The 20,162-nt window shown below is 36.3% G+C and overlaps 1 protein-coding gene and 1 pseudogene across 3 annotated transcripts; one reads left to right on the plus strand and one right to left on the minus strand.

Annotated features, from left to right (window-relative positions):
- Positions 1 to 6,221: 6,221 nt before the first annotated feature.
- LOC113310346 lies at positions 6,222 to 7,767 on the plus strand (annotated as a pseudogene).
- A 6,960-nt stretch (positions 7,768 to 14,727) lies between these two features.
- LOC113310356 (dr1-associated corepressor-like) lies at positions 14,728 to 19,522 on the minus strand. 3 transcript variants are annotated; one of them, XM_026559021.1, is made up of 7 exons: positions 19,282 to 19,522; positions 18,091 to 18,187; positions 17,127 to 17,199; positions 16,410 to 16,503; positions 15,892 to 16,005; positions 15,754 to 15,817; positions 14,728 to 15,626 (listed from the first exon to the last, which is right to left on the minus strand). In XM_026559021.1, the coding sequence occupies exons 3-7, from the start codon at positions 17,179 to 17,181 to the stop codon at positions 15,105 to 15,107; spliced, it is 849 nt and encodes a 282-aa protein (XP_026414806.1). In that variant the 5' UTR covers positions 17,182 to 17,199; positions 18,091 to 18,187; positions 19,282 to 19,522; the 3' UTR covers positions 14,728 to 15,104. The 3 variants fall into 3 exon arrangements, with proteins under 3 accessions (XP_026414806.1, XP_026414800.1, XP_026414792.1); XM_026559015.1 differs by lacking the exon at positions 18,091 to 18,187 and having other exon boundaries at positions 15,754 to 15,814; XM_026559007.1 differs by lacking the exon at positions 18,091 to 18,187.
- Positions 19,523 to 20,162: the final 640 nt, after the last annotated feature.

Consider the following 20,162-nt stretch of genomic DNA (forward strand, 5'->3'; position numbering starts at 1 on the left):
CATTATCAGTAACTTGGCCAAGGTCAGATATGCGGGGTGCATGTCTGAGTTGCATCTAGACAATGGCATATGTGCCAAACCGGGTTTGGACATGGCCAAAGATGCGAGATTAGCATTAAGAGATGCCAAATGAATTTGGCATGTAAACTGTATGCATGAGGTGTGAAGGAAAACAAGCAAAACTCGCATTAACACACTTGCATCATTGGGAGAATGATGCTCAGCAATGATTGCGCGACTTTGGATGGCAGACGCAATCATTGTGCAACAAAGCTGGATGACATGCGTCAGGCACATGGCCTTGACGGTTTCGAGTTGGTTACACGGAAGTTGTTTTACTTTATGCTTTCTTAACAGACGGGAAGGGCTTGTTTGGCTTTAGGGAAGCGGTTTGGCAAGTTAGCACAGTTGCCTAACTGCCTTGTAAAGTAAATCTGTAACTGCCTGACAGTTACTTGTAAATAGCTTTTGTAAGGCTATATAAGCCTGATCTTGTGAAGGGATTGGGGAATCCGGAACGAGAAGAGTGTGTAACGCTAAGTGTGAAATAAATAAAAAGTTACGGCCTACTTTAAAGCTAAGTTCTGTTGGTGCATTTGTCCCTTGTTTTTGGATTATTGTTTATGCATCAAGTGGAGTGTGTGTATTTGGTTGAAAGCTTGAAAGATTTGTAAGAAGAACCTCTATTTAGTATGGGTTGAATAGATATTTAGTCAAGAAGTTGAAGTATTGGCTAAGTGCGAGTTGGCTGAAATTGTGCTGTGGAGCATAGTTGCCATTGTCAAGGTCGATATTGCATTGGGTATATTAATTTAATACCCCTGGTTTTGACACTCAATAATTATACCCTTATACAACAATAAATATACCCCTATCATTTAAAAACGGGTTATTTTGTTTTTGGTACTCAAGTTTTGTCCGACTTTTGAGTTTGGTCTAACATTTGTCCAACTTGGTGTTTGGTACTTGGAAAAAACGTTGACCCGCATTGACTCTTGACTTTTGTTTAGCATTTATTAAAAATTAATATAAAATCTAATTATTGACCAAATTTACTATTATACCCTTAAATTTAAACCAAAAGGGTCTAGAGTTTTTCACAGGATGTTTCCTTCGCCTCTCGCCATCCCATCACTACCACTAGAACCATCTAAAACTTCTACACGACCTCAGGTGAATTCACCACCAGTGCCTTCACCATCACCATCACAACCGTTGTGCATCACAGACCCAAGCCAAAACCAGTTGCAGCCCTGCCTCTAGCCATTAATCTCCAGTCGCAGCAGTAAGATCCATTGCAGCATCAACGAACCATTCTTCCCAACCTTGAGCATCAAACTCTACTGATTTTATCTTTGGAAGCACTATTACAGTACTTATCTTCTATAATTCCTCGCTGCACCAAGAGTAACAGCATCAGTTCCACTTTTTTCTTCAATTTCAGCTTCAATTCCAAGATTGCAACAACATCACCACTATCAATCTTCTTTTGATCTTCAAAGCCATTGTAATCAACCATGGCTTGACTGCACCTGTAACTTATCTACAGCAAACACCATTACATTGATACTCAATAGCTTCAATTATTGTCTGAAATCATCAGCAACCACATCGAACAGCACCAACAATGGAAACTCATCCCTTCATTTCAACAACAAAGTCCTCCATTTCTCATCACCGAACATAATAAATTTCAGCTGCAATCTTCAATAGAATATTATCATCGCCTCCATTAATAGAATCACTACCAAATTATTCCCAGCAATTCCCACCATCACCCATTTCACAATCGTTTCAGGAGTTTCAGGAAATCGATTAACACATCCAAGATCCCCAAATCAAAAATCAAAACCTAAAATTTCAACTCCCAACGCATAAAATTTCAAGTGATTCGACATCCAAATCAAATGATTTTAGACCAAAAAATTTATACTTATGTGATTTTCATACGCAAGAAAAGAAAACCCTTCCGATTTCCTATGTCTTTATCTCTAACAATAACATAAACAATCTATCAATTTACCTGTGCAAAAACGGGAAATATAAAAGCCATTTTTAAGAACTATCAAATCTCATGAAACTTACCATTGCCCTTACTTGAGTTTCATTTTGGTTTTTGAAATTACTTTACTCTGTTTTTGATATGAAGTTATTAACCAGCTAACAGTGGAGGCGGATAAAAAGAGAGGCGAGATAAAAAGAGAAACGAGAAAAAAATGAAAAAAAAAATTAGATACCTACCATAGGCTAAATGGGTTTATTAAAACCGTTGGATCTAATGTAAATTTTAGGAAAGTGAAGGATAAGATAGTAAATTTTTCAAATAATTACATTTTTATCATTTTCTTAAAAATTATTTATTAATTACTTAACAGAAGTCAATATATAACTGAGTCAATGCGGGTCAACGTTTATTTCAAGTACCAAACGCCAAGCTGGACAAATGTTAGACCAAACTCAAAAGTTGGACAAAATGTGAGTACCAAAAACAAAATAACCCAAAACAAATGTTAAAAACCTTATCCATTTAAAAATAAGGTACCTTAATACCCTCACTTATAATATTATTTTTTATTTAAAAACCTTATCCACTAACAAATTTCTTTCTCTATTACTTCGCAACCACCACCACCACCACCATCACCACTCCACCACCACTTACTAACTACAACCACCACTAATATTCTACCACCGCCACTGATATTCCACCACCATCATTGACGATGATGTCACCGCTGTTGTCGCCACCAACCTCGCCGCCACGCTGTCAAAATTAGGTGTCAACAACCGAAATTGATACAAAAAGGTGGAACCAAGGAACAATGTTTCCAGATTATAGTGTCAACAACCAAAGTTGATCCATTTAAGTGGGATCATCAATTGAAGTTCATGGGATCAACAATGGAAACTGATCCACAAAAAATGGGATCAATAGTTAGAGTTGACATGTAGGAATGAGTGAACTTGGCGTGAGTCGAACACGCATCATCCGACGTAGAATCAATCATGCTACCATTGCACCACAAATTCAACTTTTGAAGATTTCCACAAGGAAATTAAGCTAATTATTTTAACAAACATGATTTAAACTACGAACATAACTATGCTAATCCAAGGAAATGTTGTTAACAAATACTAATCCAACATCACCACCACTACCATTAATCAAACAACGATACACGAACACAAACTAGCAGGAAATTAAGCTAATTTTTTTTTAACAAACATGATTTAAACTACACGCATGACTATACTAATCCAAGGAAATGCTGTCAACAATAGGAGTCAACAACATGAGTTGATTCCATAAACGGGATCAACAACAGTTGTTGATCCCATAAAAACTGAAGTCCAGTGACCTTTCGATCATGGAAGTTAACACCTAAGAACCATACTTGTAAAATGGATCTGGAACAATGTTGAATCCCACCACCACAACAAAGAATAACATTCACCAACAACCACCACAGCCGAAACAACATCACCACCACAACCCACCACCAGTCCAAGACCAAACACAAACCACCACCATTATTATCCATATTAATTCAATCAAAAGTTTTTAAAAATTTAAAATTAATTTCAGAAATTTCAGATCTGAAAATCAATCAATTAAACTTTCGATTGACTTACTTGTTCAATCGTTTATGAAGATGAATTCTTCAAATTATGAATCTCATAAATTTTTCTCTTTGATTTACAGTAAATAAAATCTTCGATTTAGGTTTTCATGTTATATCGATCTTAATCAAGTTAAACATGATATATATTTTTCCGATTGGTTTGTTGATGATTCTGTGGTTGCGGTGGTGGAGTTTGGATACCAGTGGAATCGATTGTTGTTGATTGTGAAGAAGAATATGATGATGGTGGCGATGGAGATGGTGGTTGTGGCACTGGTGTTGGTGCTGGTGTTGTTGGTTATGGCGGCGACCGAGATGGTGGTGGAGCGTTTCGATTTAGTTTTCTTTGAATGTGTTTCTCTGGATGTTTGAAGAGACGAAATTGAAGGTTAAAAGAGGTGGGTATATGTGGAAAGAAGAAAAAGGTTAATGGATCCCTAATGGGCTTTAGAATGTGAGGGTATATTTATTGTATCATAAGGGTAATTGTGAAGCCCGTCAAAACAAGGGACATTTATATAATTACCACTATTGGGTGCATTTGGGGTAGTACGGCCCTGTGACAATCACGTGTTGTGTCCGTGCTATACTCGAATTTTAACGTGTTGTGCCATAAACGTGCTGGTCCGGCCCAATTTACACAAGTAAAAACCTTTCACAGGAACGATTTTTTGGGGACCATGGTTTTTTTGGGGGGACCATGGTTTTATTTTGGGTAAAGACATTAGAAGTAAATCTAGGTCACCTCTTATCTGGATATTTATATTAATACCTAAATTACCCTCCTGATTAATTTTGGGTGATGATTAGTTAGTGTTAATAATAGTTAGTGTAATGATTAGTGAGATGATTAAGTTAAAGATAATTAGTGAGATTAAAAAATCAGATGTTTTTTTTAAAGAAGTAGAATTATTGAGAGAGTAAAGTTAGAGAAGATGAAGAAGGAAAACATGAAAAACGATGGATTTTACCAACCACAACCGGAGGAAGGGTATTTGGGTACCCAGGTGTGCTTCAAACTTAGATAATGTTGGTTGAATTGCTCCAAACTTTCAAAAAAAATGAAAATTTTTATGTAGATTTGGGTCAGTTCGGTTACCATATGTCAAGAACATGTAACCGAACACACCTGAAAGTGTAGTTCGGTTACGTTTTCCAAACACGCAGGTTACCGAACTCGCTCGTTAATGGAGGTTTTGGTCGTACAGTGTAATGTTCGGTTACCTAGGATAAAATGGTAGGTAACCGAACTTTGAACTTAACAATTTATTTGGGTACATCTTGTGTGTTCGGTTAGTTCGCAAACTTCAACGCAACCAAGTTTCCAACCGAACTGCAGGTTAAAAGTAACCTAGTGTTAGAAGTTCGGTTGGTTCGCAAACTTCAACATATTTTGCGAATCAACCGAACTGGGCTTATATATGCATATATGCAATTAGGAAAACGTTCGGTTACTACGAAAGTTCGGTGATATCCTTATTTTGCGAAGGAACCGAACTTATGGACTTCTGTTGTTCTAATACAAGGAGTTCGGTTAAAAGTATTTTTTACGAATCAACCGAACTCTATTGGCTAAGTTCGGTTACTTTGTAGTTTTAAAATTTTTTGCGAAAAAACCGAACTCTATTGGCTAAGTTCGGTTATTTTGGAACTCAAGATAGTGGCCACAACAACACAGTTCGGTTAGACTGGATTTGTTTTTTTTTTTTCGGTTCTAAGGGTGGAGTTCGGTTACTTTGTAGTTTTAAAATTTTTTGCGAAACAACCGAACAGGGAGTTCGGTGACTTAGTTTTAAATCCAATAGCACCGAACTGTTCTTCGTGTTCTTCATTTTCAAGAAGTTCGGTTAGTAAAACCCTATTTTTGGAAAATCGGCCTAACCGCACATGGCTCTGTAACTCCTACTAAAACCCTATTTTGATGATTTCTATTCGATTGAAGCAATCAAAATCAAATTAAAGTGAAGGGTTTGTTGGAAAATACCTCCGGAGTGGTCCCATGGCAGAATCAGGATGCGGCTGGCGTCTTTTATACTCGATAAAATTATCATGTAACAGAACTTAATTGTGATTGCATTGATGTTGTTACATTTCTTAAATAGGCGGTGGTGGTGGTGGTGGGAGGAGGTGGTGGTGGTAATCGGTGGTTGGTGGTGGTGATAATCGGAGGCGGTGGTGGTGGTAATCGGTGGTTGGTGGTGGTAATCGGTGGTTGGTGGTGGTGATAATCGGCGGTGGTGGTGGTGGCAATCGGCGGTGGTGGGCGGTAGTGGTGGGAGGAGGCGGTGGTTATTAGGTTGGTTTTAAATTAAATTAGGTTAAGGATAGGTTAGTCATTTCAACGTTTTAGGACACCCCTTATCATTATAGGAAAGATGGTCTAATAAAATCATGGTCCCAAAAAAAATTATGGTACCAAAAAATCGTTCTTTCATAGTCGGTCGACACTATATTTGATAAATTGGGCCCAACTCACCGACTATCAAAGGTTTGATAAATTGGGCCCAAAACCTTTCAAGAATAGGTGAGTTGTATCTCCTAAGTCTCACATCGTGACACGTGATACTAAAGAACCTTGTTAAAAGAAGAAAAAGAAAAAGAGGAAGAAAAAGAAAAAGAAAAAGAGGAATTTGAGAGAAAGAAACGGATCAAATATCCAAAAGAGAGAGCGCGTCGGAATAAAAGAGAAAAGATAAAGTGATCGTGTGTGAGTCACTTTTGCAATATCTAAAGTTATACTAGAGAAGGAGAAAACAAGCCTAGGTCTTGCATATCTCGGTAGTCGATTTTTTGTTCTTCTTTTATCAGATAATTATAAGATGGCTAATGTTCTTGGAGGTGTTCGTGACTGTAATGAATCATCTGAGAATTCCCTAGAGACTGAAAGCATTGCCAGATTCGCAGTTGATGAACATAACAAGAAAGAGGTAATTTTCTAGATCATGGAATTTGCATTAGATTTAAGTACAGCTTTATATTCTTCCAAATATTTATTAGTTAAATTTTTTGTTTGGATCATATTCATCAGAATGCCGTACTCGAATTCGGGAGGGTTTTTAAAGCCAAAGAACAGGTGGTGGCTGGTAATTGATGCTGGTGAAAAGAAAATTTGTGAGGCCAAAGTTAATGTTAAAGCATGGGAAAACTCAAAGGAGCTGGTTGAATTCACACATACCCAGGAATAATCGATCTTCTTGGAGTCGATACTACTGCCTAGGCTTAAAATAAGGTGAGATTTCTTGTATAAAAGTTGAACCTTAATTTTAGCTTTAAGTTGTATAGGAGTTGTTAAACCTTTATTTTTTTAGCTTTAGAGACTTACGGTAAGCTTGATGAGAGTACAGCTTTTGGATATCAGATGTGGCTGTAATTTGATTTCTATATATGCATCTCAATTTATACCTTATTGTTGGCAGGCATTAGATTCAAATTCTTTATAGACTACCATCATTCGTAAAAAAAAAATGACTCAGAGAAGAGGTAAACACAAACCAGGAGAACTTGAACAAGTGTGATAAAAGAAAAACAGTTCACCAGTAGAGTTGTAGTCATAAACCGTTTCAGACCTGTAACCTATTTTGATGTTCACTCTGAAAGCTGTTAACAAGAGTCTTCAACATAGAAGTACGAAGTATACTTAGATGTGGCCACATATTTCAAGCATGTGGCCCGACCACATCGTAGCTGCACCGTTGTTAGCTGCACCGTTGTTTGTATATGCCTTTGAATCATTTTTTTTTCTTTTTTGAAATTTATTCTTCATTGAATAAAAGACAGATGCAAGGAAGTTGCAGTTCTGTTGGTGGCCCTTATTTGACTCAAGGTTGAAATATTGGAATCCCCCCAACAAACTTTGATCCTCCCTTATTTAGACTGTATTACATTCAGAATTCAAAGACATCCTATCTACTAAAAGAACTTAAAAGATAAGTTTGGCATACTCATCAATTGCTGTTTCAGATAATTATGTTTCCTTGCAGCCCATCCTTTGAATCAATCATTCGTTTTTTTTGGCATGTTCGGCATTAAGACTGTTGTGACAATCGCAAATAGATGTTAAAATAGATGTGAATCTTATCGCAGAATAGATATGTGTCTTATCGCAGCAGCTTTATCGTTTGACATTTGTATTTGGTTGTTTTTAATGCAGGAATCATATGCAGGTGATTTGATGGGGTTTGCCAAGTTTCAACTTTGTGCTTGAATGAGTGATGGAATTAATTTCTAACAACTCTGGATGATTGCAGTTAAGGCGTTAAATGTTTAAAATGTGTGGATTTATATCTATCTATGGATTTAATTTATGAAACAGATAACGGTGTGCATAATTGTTTTCCTAATAAATCACCAACAGGCTGCAAAGAGTAAAACAGGCAAACTAAGCTGCTAAGGCATCTAACTATGCAAAACAGGCTGAATAACAGGGAACCAGGCTCACATTTCTCCATCGTACTAATGATAAAAGTTTAGAATCACTGGTGACTTTGCGTATTTGCAGATATGAAAAACATGAATTGATTTTATGTAGGGTTTCATTTGGTACTCCCACACCCAAGGCACAATAAAAATCCAATTCAAACAAACCACACTGACTTTACTTAACATCTTCTTTCAATGTTGCAACCCAATTACGTGCAAATTTAACAACTAAGAATGCCGATTCTAGTGTGAAAGATAGAAAAATAGAGAGAGTAGGAGAATTCTTATTAATGTGTAGAACAAGAAGCCTCTATTTATATAGGCTAGACACAAGGGCATCTAAGTAAAATAAACGTAAAACTCTAGACATTTCCTATATTACAACCCGTGCAATACACGTTTATAACACTCCTCCTGATGACCATTGTGTCTAAGTCACAAAATATATCAGGAAAATCAAGAGAGAAAAAACGTGAAATGTGTGAGACTCGGAACAGTGTTGGACACGTATATGCTGCCTCATTAAAATCTTGACAAGTAAACCCAGTGGGACAAACCTTGACGAAGGAAAGAGTACAACGCGTTTAAGTCCTAATGATGCTCCTCCTGATGAATACTTCAGCGAAATCTTGGCCTACAAATCTTTAAGTCGACGCATTCCAATCTTGTGAACTAATTTCTTGAATGTAGAAGTTCGTAATGCCTTAGTGAAGAGGTCTGCTAGATTGTGATTTGAACGTACTTGTTGGATATCAATCACACCATCATTCTGTAAATCATGTGAGAAAAAGAACTTCGGACTGATGTGCTTTATTCGATCACCTTTGATAAATCCTTCCTTTAGTTGTGCAATGCAAGCAGTATTGTCTTCGTATAATATTGTTGGTGAATCTTTAGTTGAAGGAAGTCCACATGATTCTTGAATATGATGTATTACTGACCTTAACCAGACGCACTCACGGCTTGCTTCATGGATTCCTATTAGTTCAGAATGGTTTGTAGATGTAGATGAAATTGTTTGCTTCACTAACCGCCAAGATATAGTTGTGTCTCCATAAGTAAACAAATACCTAGTTTGTGATCGTCCTTTGTGTGGATCTGAAGGATAACCTGCATCTGCGTGCCCAATTAGTTTTGACTTAGATTCATAAGGGTAAAATAAACCTAAATCAATAGTGCCACTAAGATAACGTAATAAGTGTTTGATTCCATTCCAGTGTCTTCGAGTTGGAGCAGAACTGTATCTAGCTAACAGATTAAATGAAGAAAAAAATATCTGGCCTTGTGCAATTTGCAAGATACATAAGAGCATCAATTGCACTTAGATATGGCACTCCGGACCAAGTAGTTCTTCACCATCTTCTTTAGGTCGAAATGGGTCTTTATTCACGTCAAGTGATCTCACAACCATAGGGGAACTCAGTGGATGTGCTTTGTCCATATAAAATCGTTTTAAGACCTTTTCTGTATAAGTAGATTGATGGACAAATATACCATTTGAGACATGCTCAATTTGTAAACCAAGACAATACTTAGTTTTACCAAGATCTTTCATCTCAAATTCCTTCTGCAAGTAAGCAGCGGTTTCAGTGAGTTCTTTTAGAGTTCCAACAAGATTTAGATCGTCAACATATACTGCAATAATAGCAAACCCAAAATTGGATTTCTTAATGAAAACACATGGACAAATAGCACTATTAGTATATCCCTCTTTCAGTAAATATTCACTAAGGCGATTATACCACATTCTTCCAAATAGTTTTAGTCCATATAGAGCTCTTTGAAGTTTTATTGAGTATACACTACGATCTTTGGACTTATCTGCTTCAGGCATACGAAATCCCTCGGGAAGTTTCATATAAATGTCACTATCAAGTGACCCATAAAGATAAGCTGTAACTACATCCATGAGACGCATTTAAAGCTTTTCTGAAGCTGCCAAACTAATAAGAAACCGGAATGTGATGGCATCCATCACTGGAGAATAAGTTTCTTGATAATCAATACCTGGTCTTTGTGAAAAACCTTGCGCAACGAGTCGAGCTTTATATCTCACTATTTCATTTTCTCGTTACGTTTTCGTACGAATACCCATTTGTATCCGACAACTTTTACATTTTCAGGAGTTACAACAATAGGACCAAGAACTCAACGTTTTACTAATGAGTTAGTTGTACTCTGTTTGGATTGCAACCTCCCACTTAGGCCAATCTTTTCTACGACGACATTCTTCGATATATTGTGGTTTAGGGTCATCAATATTTTCAATGATATCCAAAGCAACTGTAAAAGAAAATTTACTATCAGGAATAATTGTATTCCTATCCCAGTTTTGTCTTGTACCAACATAGTTTATAGATATCTCATTGTTTTGAGGTACATGTGCCTCTTCAGTTGCAACTTGTGTATCAGTATTTGATTGATCAATTAATATTTCAGAGAGAATGTCTTTTTCCGGAATGCCAACTAATGATCTCATATTCCGAGGAACTAAATCCTTTGCACCAAGAGGTCTTCCACGCTTTAAGCGTATCGTGAACTGATTATCATGATGTCCTTCTGGGATGCTTACTCTCGCAGGAATATTTGCAGCAGGTATATGTGATTTTGTTACCTTACCTGTATCAGTAAATGCATCAGGCATTTGGTTTGCAATATTTTGCAAATGTATGATTCTTTGAACCTCAAGTTCACATTGTTTTGTACGAGGATCAAAGTGGGCTAATGATGGTGTATTCCATGAAATTTCACGACGTTCCTCAAGTTTTGGCTTATCTCCCCCTAACGACGGGAAATTTGATTCATCAAATTGGAAATCAGCAAATCTTGCTTTAAACACATCTCCTGTTTGAGGTTCTAAATACTGAATGATAGATGGAGAGTCATAGCCAACATATATGCCGAGTCTACGTTGAGGACCCATTTTCGCTCTTTGTGGGGGAGCAATGGGAACATACACAGCACAACGGAAAGTTCGAAGATGAGATATATTTGGTTGATGCCCATATACGAGTTGTACATGTGAGTATTTTTGATAGCTGGTTGGTCTTATACGGACCAGTGCTGCAGCATGTAATATTGCATGACCCCATGCTGAAAATGGCAAGTTAGACCTTAAGATTAATGGTCGGGCATAAGCGCTTAATAAATGATTCCGCTAAGCCATTTTGAGTGTGCACGTGAGCGATGGAGTGTTCAACATCAATGCCAATTGACATGCAATAATCATTAAATATTTTAGAGGTAAATTCACCAGCATTATCAAGACTAATAGGAAAATCTGGAAACTGAGCTCGTAACTTAATAATTTGTGCAAGAAGTCTAGCAAATGCAACAACATGAGTCGAAAGTAAGCAAACATGTGACCATCGTGTTGAAGCATCAATAAGAACCATAAAATAGTGAAATGGTCCACACGAAGGGTGAATTGGTCCACATATATCACCTTGAATTCGTTACAGAAAATTTGGTGATTCGATGCCAACTTTCATCAATGATGGCCTAATAATCAATTTTCCTTGATAACAAGCGATGCATGGACAATCATTAAATGATAAGACTTTTAGTCTATTTAGAGGATGTCCATATGAGTTTTCAATAACTCGACGCATCATAGTTGATCCTGGATGACCCAAAAGGTCATGCCAAAGTTTAAAAACACTGGGATTAAAAGTCTTCAAATGATTCACAAGATGTGATTCAATAAGGATAGGATGATACAATCCAGAAGACAAAGCAGGAAGCTTTTCTAATACTTGTTTCTTTCCCGAGACAATGATAGTAATATATAGATATTCTTTGTTCGCGTCGTTTGTTGTCTCAATATGATACCCATTAAGACGAATATCTTTAAAACTCAACAAGTTTCGGTTAGATTTTGTTGAAAATAGGGCATCATTAATATGGATTTTTGTACCATTAGGTAACATTAATAAGGCTTTTCCAAAACCCTCAATAAGTTTAGAGGTCCCTGATATTGTACTAACAATAGCCGCAGCTAATGTTAAACGGGAGAAACACCGTTTGTCACGAAGAATTGTTGTGATGTAGCACTGTCCACAAGACATGTATCTTCACCGTTTGTTGCAAACTTGCCATTAGCAAAATCCATATATTCCTTTAGGAATTTAATTGGTTAGACGGCATAGCCAGACATGACCAATTGAAAGAGAAAAAAAAAAAACTATTGGTTAGACGACATAGCCAGACATGACCAATAAATAATTAATATGCAGACAAACACTTCAAAGCTACTGCAAACAATAGCGATAAACTAATATGCTATTAGATGCGATAATACAGGTAACAGTAGAAAGGAGGATTAAAAAAATATATAGACAATAAAGTCTGTGTCTGTGAAAATACTGGCATATTAAAGACTGTGTCACGGACAAAAGCTAAAAAGAATATTCTTATACTAACCCTAGCTATGAAAGCATATACAGAAAATAAATTAAAGTTTTGTAACAAAAGAAACTAAAATAATATCAGGATCCTTGACATGTGCTATTATTGCCATATAGGACAAAATAACATATTTGAATCTACATCCTAGTTAGTAAGTTCGCGAATGATTCGCGAATCATTCGCGAATTTTTCCGTATCACGAATTTTACCGTCTTATTCGCGTACGTTTGCAACTCCGAACCCAAGTCGCGTATTATGTGGCATTCCCGGATTATTTGCGAACCGTTCACGAATTTTACGTATCCCGAATGATACGTCCGCTTAATTCGCCATAAATTCTTTAGCTTTTACTTTTCAAAGACTCCACTTTTTGGGTTTTACTGCCTCCCGAACATACACGACCGAATATTAAAAGTGTTGTAATTTTTATGAAACAAAAACGACTGAAGAGATTTGAAGGTGAAGGTGAGAGAGATCTCAAACTCACTAACCAAGCATCTAAACCACCATACGACGTCCTCTTGGATAACTAATGTTGTATATATTATTAATATCATCATATTAAGTTTATTTTTTCTTTAAATAACTCACACATATGCATAAAAATTGGTCTATGACCTTATAAATACAAATTATTTGTTATATATAGATACCGAATTTTCAGAGCCGAACTCACATTTATAAATCGAATTATACACGTACGTATGCCGTTCCGAATTACTGACGAATCACGTCCCGTTGACCGAATTTTGGACCGAATCTGGATTTTACAAAACCGTATAATACTCGTACGTTTGCCGTTCCGTACGTTTGCCGAATCCCGAATTGCTAACTAGGATCTACATTCTATATGTGAAGGTGATTATCCAATGGGTTTCAATTGATTATCCAATGAATTCATGCATAAAGCCTTGTCTCGTATACAAGGTGAGGTAGACAGAGTCTATTGTTTATGAAACAAACTGAACGACCCATCATTAGTACAATAGTACTTCTAGGTTTAACAATAAAAGAGAGAAAAAAAAAAGCAAATTAATCCTCTTTGCAGACCCTAACAGACTTTCAGAATAGTGAAAGGATGGGTTGTCAAAAGATTTAGTTGTATCTCATCTTGCGACTCATTTATATCAAAGCGGACGAGAAAAAAAAAGAAAATATAAAAAATATGTGTTCTCTCTATTAGGTTATTGATTTGATTATCAAAATCAAACCAGTAAAACTAGAGAAATTCTATTATATAAAAGAAGATACAAAAAAATAAAAATAAACTAATATAGCTTAGAAGGAAAAAATAAATTACCGATTAGCGATAGAGCAACGTAGCTGATACCGTAGTGTGAAAGATAAAAAAAATAGAGAGTAGGAGAATTCTTATTAATGTGTAGAACAAGAAGGGAGAATGCGGCCTCTATTATATAGGCTAGACACAAGGACATTTAAGTAAAATAAACGTAAAACCCTAGATATTTCCTATATTACAACCCGTGCAATACACGTTTATAACAGATTCCACCTTGTCAAGTAAACAAGGGTAAGATTGGCTATGTGTAACTAAACAAGGGTAAGATTGGATATGTGTAGCTTCTTCTTTTATAGCAAATCTTATGGTGGAAGAATTCCATCTTCCATCTTCCACGCCACCTCATCATTTGAAATTGTGAATGGAGGTGCAAGTGTAGTGGTGGAATAGTGAAAACGTTATTCTTAATAGCACAAAAAAAAACGCTATTAAGAATAGCACAAAAAAAAAACGCTATTAAGAATAGCACTCAGTGCTATTAAGAATATCGTTTTTTTCTCAACCGTTATATTTCAACAACTCATTTTAAATTTACGGATAACAAAAAAACTCTATTCTTAATAACACTGAGTGCTATTAAGAATAACGTTTTTTTTTTGTGTTATTCTTAATAGCGTTTCTTGTCTTCTACTGCGCTATTCTGATTAGCGTTTCCATGGATTCCACGGACCCTTCCATCAATTCATGGAACCCTGCTTGGATTTTATGTGGAAGACCCCAACTTGGAAGCCACTAGACTTGACATTCCATGGTTTTTCCACACTAGGAATAGGTTGGATTCCACCATAAGACTTGCTCTTACAGTGACCCCATGATTTTTGGCACGACAATCTATGGACTCGCCCCGAGACAAGTGGACTTGGGTGCCTTTGAACTATTTTGCTCTCAGGGACCAATCAAAATGTAGATCATACTTAAATTAAAGAGAGGACGAAGCAAGTATTCAGAGTTGGATACACTTTCCTGCATAGCGATTCATTAAGGTTAAAAATTGACTCATTCATCATATCTGAATATATAATGCAGCCTGAAGCCCAGAAGGTATAAAAGTATGGGGAAAGGAATTTCTCAGATAGTTGTTACTAACTGGTGGAATGGGCATCATTGACATATCATACATTCATTGAGAGAGGGGACAAAAGACAAATGTATCTAATATGCCATTTCTCCTAGCAAATACGAGCAACCCCTTTGCTTCTCTCTTCACTACTCTAATAATTTGTCAGAAACAAGAAAGAAGAGAACAAGTACATATATATCACTACCTACTCTAACATCAAAAACAAGGTGTCATTACTAACCTCCGAGAGGTGAAGGACCTACCACTGGCAAGGTCTTCTTCATCCTCGGCTATTCTATTCTTCTTCTTCATCATAATCTTCTTCTTCGTCTAATCTTTTGCTATTCAGTTGGGCAAGCTGAAGAGGATCAATGGACATCTTGTCCATGTCAGAGATGGACCAACCAGGATACTCTTCATGCTGCTTTATTTCAGGAGGCGGCTCTGCTGATGTAGCAGGGCCTGATGTTGAAGCTGCTGTTGCAGAGGGTGCAGCTGTTGTTCCAGAATCTGACCTAACAAGTTGATTCGTCCCACTGTCATCCAAGACAACATTCAGATCGAAGTTCCGAATCTCCGTATCAGAAGTATTACCAAATGTTGTCATGTTATCTGCCGATTCTCTGGGTTCAATCCCATTATCCGGACTTATGGTTTCTGGGTTCTGATTGTCGTGTTGAGGAGACATGTCAGGATCACCTTCACACTTCTCCAGTCGAATGCTTTCTCTATCCACCAGAGGCCTTCCTCGCCCTCGTCCTCTTCCTCGGCTCCTTCCCCGTCCTCTTCCAGAACTACTATTGTGGCCAGTCTCATGCTGCCACGGAAAGAAACGAAAGAGACAACTTAATGCTTAATCTCATTTAAATGAAAAAGAATTCAATTCTATGCTTTATAAGCTGGGCAAAGTTGAACTATAGTAGTAAGAAAAAAAAATGTCTTACTGATATCCTGTTCCTCTTTCCTTCCTCCTCACTATCATTGTCTTCATCCACTACAGTTTTCCTGCTAGAAACAAATGGAAACAGTCATATAACTATGTCAACCTCAGAAGACAAGTGTAATATAAGAACCACTCTAACCTTCTCTTGTTAGCTCTATCCTCCCCACCAGCATCTGAACCCCCAAAATCTGGAACTTTGCTCAAAATTTCTTTTAGGAAATCGAACACATTGAAGCTTTGTACACACTGCTTTCTGATTATCAGAATAAACCAGGTAAAAGCAAGTTCAACTTCCTCTAAAACAGCAGGTAAAAACCATAAATAGTAGTAACAATCATATAACAAACACACAACCACTGCACAAATAATTAACTGATTAGCCTTCATTACGGGCCAAACGTAAAAGCAAGCATGAGATATTAATTTTCTGAAGGGGAGGAAACAGAGGCTAAAAATGCACAACCCGCCAAGTTTTTTGTATCTTTTTTATATTACATTATCCGTTCTAAAACAAACAATTTGCCATAACATACTAAAGTTATAAAAGAAGTCAAATTCTAAGAAGGGGTTAGGTCGGTATCAAGCTTTGAGAACTTATATAATCACTGGCGTGGCAAGATGATGAAAACTTTAAACTAAGAAATAATTTCCACTTACAAATGCAAAGAACTCATGGTCTTTGCTCCTCTACGAAGGGTAACGTCATATGTCCTGTCACAGAGATCTTGCAGAAATAGTTCCAATGCTTTAGCTGCGGAGTTAAAATTCCAAGTGGTTAAATATTTTGGATACACAGATGTACCAAGAGAGGTAAGGTTAAACTTCATAAGCAATGCAATTTGTGAATGCAAAGGGAGCGAATAATGCTAGTAAATGATTTACAAGAATCCCAATATACATAAAGGGGTGGGATCCGTTGACATGGTTATATTGACATAATCTTCACATTTTAGCGCCATTTTTTCTACTGAGCCCAACCGACAATGAATTTGAAGTTAATTTTTTGGTGACATGTTCCTCATATAAAACTCTACATTCCTACCAAAAATGAGAGTATTCCGAAATATGAAACTTCATCATCCACAAATTTTAATTTCAACCGTTAATCTTCAACGGTTAATATTAAAAATCGTAGATGGCGATTTTATACATCTCGGAATGCTCTCATTTTTGGTTGGAATTTAGAACCTTATAAGAAGAACATGTCACCAAAAAATTAGCTTCAAATTCCTTGCCGTTTGGGTTCAGTAAAAAAAACTATAACCATGTCAACGGATTATGTCAATATAACCATGTCAACGGATCCTACCCCATACATAAATCTAACTAGCATTAAGTGGAATTCAAACTGCCAAAATTGAAGCAGGTACTCACAAACTAAAAGGGGCACAGCCAATGCAATCTTCCCTACATCCTCATCAGCTTGCATAATCTTTTTGATCCGAGACTGCGACAAAGAAAATGACACATCAATAACACAGTTGATACTAGGTATACCATATAAATGCATGGCTACTTGTGAAGGGCAAGAAAAACTGACATACCATTTTACTTTAATGCCCAGAAAAAGAAAAATTACTAGCCTGAATGTCTAAAGATGTGAAAAACAAACAAATTTCTGAAAAGAATTCTTTTACGATGCCGGCAAAGCAAGACCTTCATCAGAGATGCAGCCAGGTCGCTTTTGAATGAACCAAGCAATAGATAAGAAGGAATTGATTAGGCAACAATGGAGCAGTCGGATTGAAGGTCGACTCGTTGAGAGGAAGATCTTTGCTCTACAAATATCATGTAGCCGCCTCAGAAAAGTTTACTGGAACTCTCAGCTAATAGTAGCCCACAAAATCTATTTGTGAAGTACCTTAATGGAAAGGAACTCTAAAGGAAAGTTCGAGGATGCGTTGAATCGCAATAGCAGTGTACCAATATCCTTCTTGGGAATTGAAAAATAATATGACTATACCTCTAAGTTAAATCATCTCACTGTTGACTAGGTTTTACAAATAGACCAATGCTTTCGTATGTGTATCTTTTCTTCTCAAGTAACTCATCAACAAGGGTGAATTGAATAAGAAGAGAACCTTGACCTGGATTGGCCGTTTACTGAGTAATTATGAGTTCCGTCTGAGTTACAGTTGGATTACACTATGTTCCTTCTCAGAATAGCAGGCTTTCAATCAATTTATTACTGGTTAATAAAATCACAAAATAGTTTTGTTTGAAATTTTCCACTAGCTGCTCATCCTAACTTCCTAAAAGGTATTACACCGCAAACTCATGTAAATGGTTGTTCCTTTCAGGGTAAAAACCTAAAATAGAATAGAATAACAAAACTCACATTTCAAGGACGGACCTCATGTTTTTATCATTCCATAACCTCAGCTCAAAAATGTACACGACCCATTGGAAGGAAAAAAAAAACTTCCATTGCCGATCTGTACAACACAATTCAAATGTCTATTACATACAATTTCATTTTCCAACTCCTAATAAATGCTTGTTGGTTGATATGTCACATTACAGTATAATGTGCATGTGAGGGACTCTTACGATTTCAGTTTTCTTAGCTGGAGCTACCAGCCAAAATTTCACATAAGACTATAACTACTGTAAAGATAACATTAAAAAAGTGAAAGTGCAAACTGCAAAACTAAAAAAACTTTTGCTAGAAAGGAAATAAAGTAGATAACGAAAACCGCATCATATGTCCACCTAACCGAAGATTCATTAATCAAACAATATCCACGTGACATCCCATTAATAGCATTAAAATGTCAAGGAGCGCACTAAATGAAAATTCAGTAAGGGACTAATGTTGTGTGGACACAAACATATGGTTTTCTTCTTAGACAATATCTAAGGGTAACAGAAATATATATAGAGGTAACTTTAAACTATTTTGCCTACTTTTTCTACACACATACATCATTTCTGTTAAAACCATCTCAAATAAGAGCACAGAAATACCTTCTGCTGGTTTAAATATCAAAGCGAGGATTCTGATTTAACTTCTTTCCAATATCTGCTCTAGTAAGAGGTGCAGGTGCCCACTCTGAGCACTTGACCAGAATTATCCGTTGACCATCTATTTCTCACATTCTTCTAAGTTTATTAAAATTATTTGCTAAACTGCCAAAATATTTAACTCAATACTTCAGTAGACACCTCAGTATCAATTCAATGTTTAATCTTTACCCAAAAAGAAAAAATCCACCGATTTTTTGTAATCCAGTTAGCACATAATGACTTAATCTATCCTGATACACTGTCTTTCATAATTAGGTTTTCTTCTACCACTAAGAAAATCCAGTACAAATAAGCAATAATCTCTAGAATCCTAAACAACAAAACCCAAACCCTATGAAACAACATCTATAAAACGAACAGCTTAACCAAAGTAAACCCTAGAAGTGACAATAAATTCATAGCAAATATAACTACCAAAATTACACTGAAAATCACTAGAAAATTAATTAAATTAAAACATGTAAGAAGAGAAAAAGAAAAGAAAAGAAGACGAAGAACTTACTGCTGGGAAACGAGTATCAAGCTTCTTCCTCATTGTGTCGTCACATAAAACAAAAGTAAAATAGTTATATAGCTCCAAAAAACTACTCTTTCTGAAAACTGAACAAAACCAGTTCAGATCGAAACAAGTTCAAGTGCAGAAAAGACTCCGACTATTTTATCGTCTTGATTGAAGAGTTTGGTAGTGAACAGAATAACTGTAGAAACCTCACTTTCTCTTTATTTCTCTAGGAAATTATAAAACCACGAATTTGGGGGTTATACTAAATTTAGATTTCAGTTAGGACTTAAATTGAAATAAAATAGGTTAGGAGTAAAGTAGGATTAGGTTTAGACACCTTAAAAAAGTTTAAATTGCGGAAACACCCATTTTTAGATTTTATTTTATTTTTAATTTTTTCTGAAGCATTTTTACATGGGACCGGATCCGCTGAATTAAATTTTTTGACTTACCTTTTAACTTAACTTTTTGGTCATTGATCTAAGCCATATTTTATCAAATTTGTTGACATTGTTCGGCTCAAGCCGAGTCGGGAATTGACTGTCTGCACTTCCGGAGATCTCAAGATAGAACTCGTATTGCCATGAATGAAAATTAAAATCAGCTAACTAAGAAATATATTTTTGCAAACTCTTTGGATATGCTTTTGAAGATTGGTACAGGCATGGATTTTGTAAACTTTGATACAAACCATGATCGGATAAAAGACATAAACAGATTTAAGAATTTTATAATCGAATTCTACCAAAGGAAGCAGTTGCCTTGTTTAATTTAGTAAGCAGCTGCCTTGTTTATTTCAGTAAGGCACTATCATCCACGACAACTATAGATTACCAGTTGGGTCTTAAAGGTAAAGGGGTTCAGGATCTTTTGAAAAATAT

The sequence above is a fragment of the Papaver somniferum genome, chromosome 1 (genome assembly GCF_003573695.1).
Source record: "Papaver somniferum cultivar HN1 chromosome 1, ASM357369v1, whole genome shotgun sequence".
In the NCBI taxonomy this organism is placed as follows: Eukaryota; Viridiplantae; Streptophyta; class Magnoliopsida; order Ranunculales; family Papaveraceae; genus Papaver; species Papaver somniferum.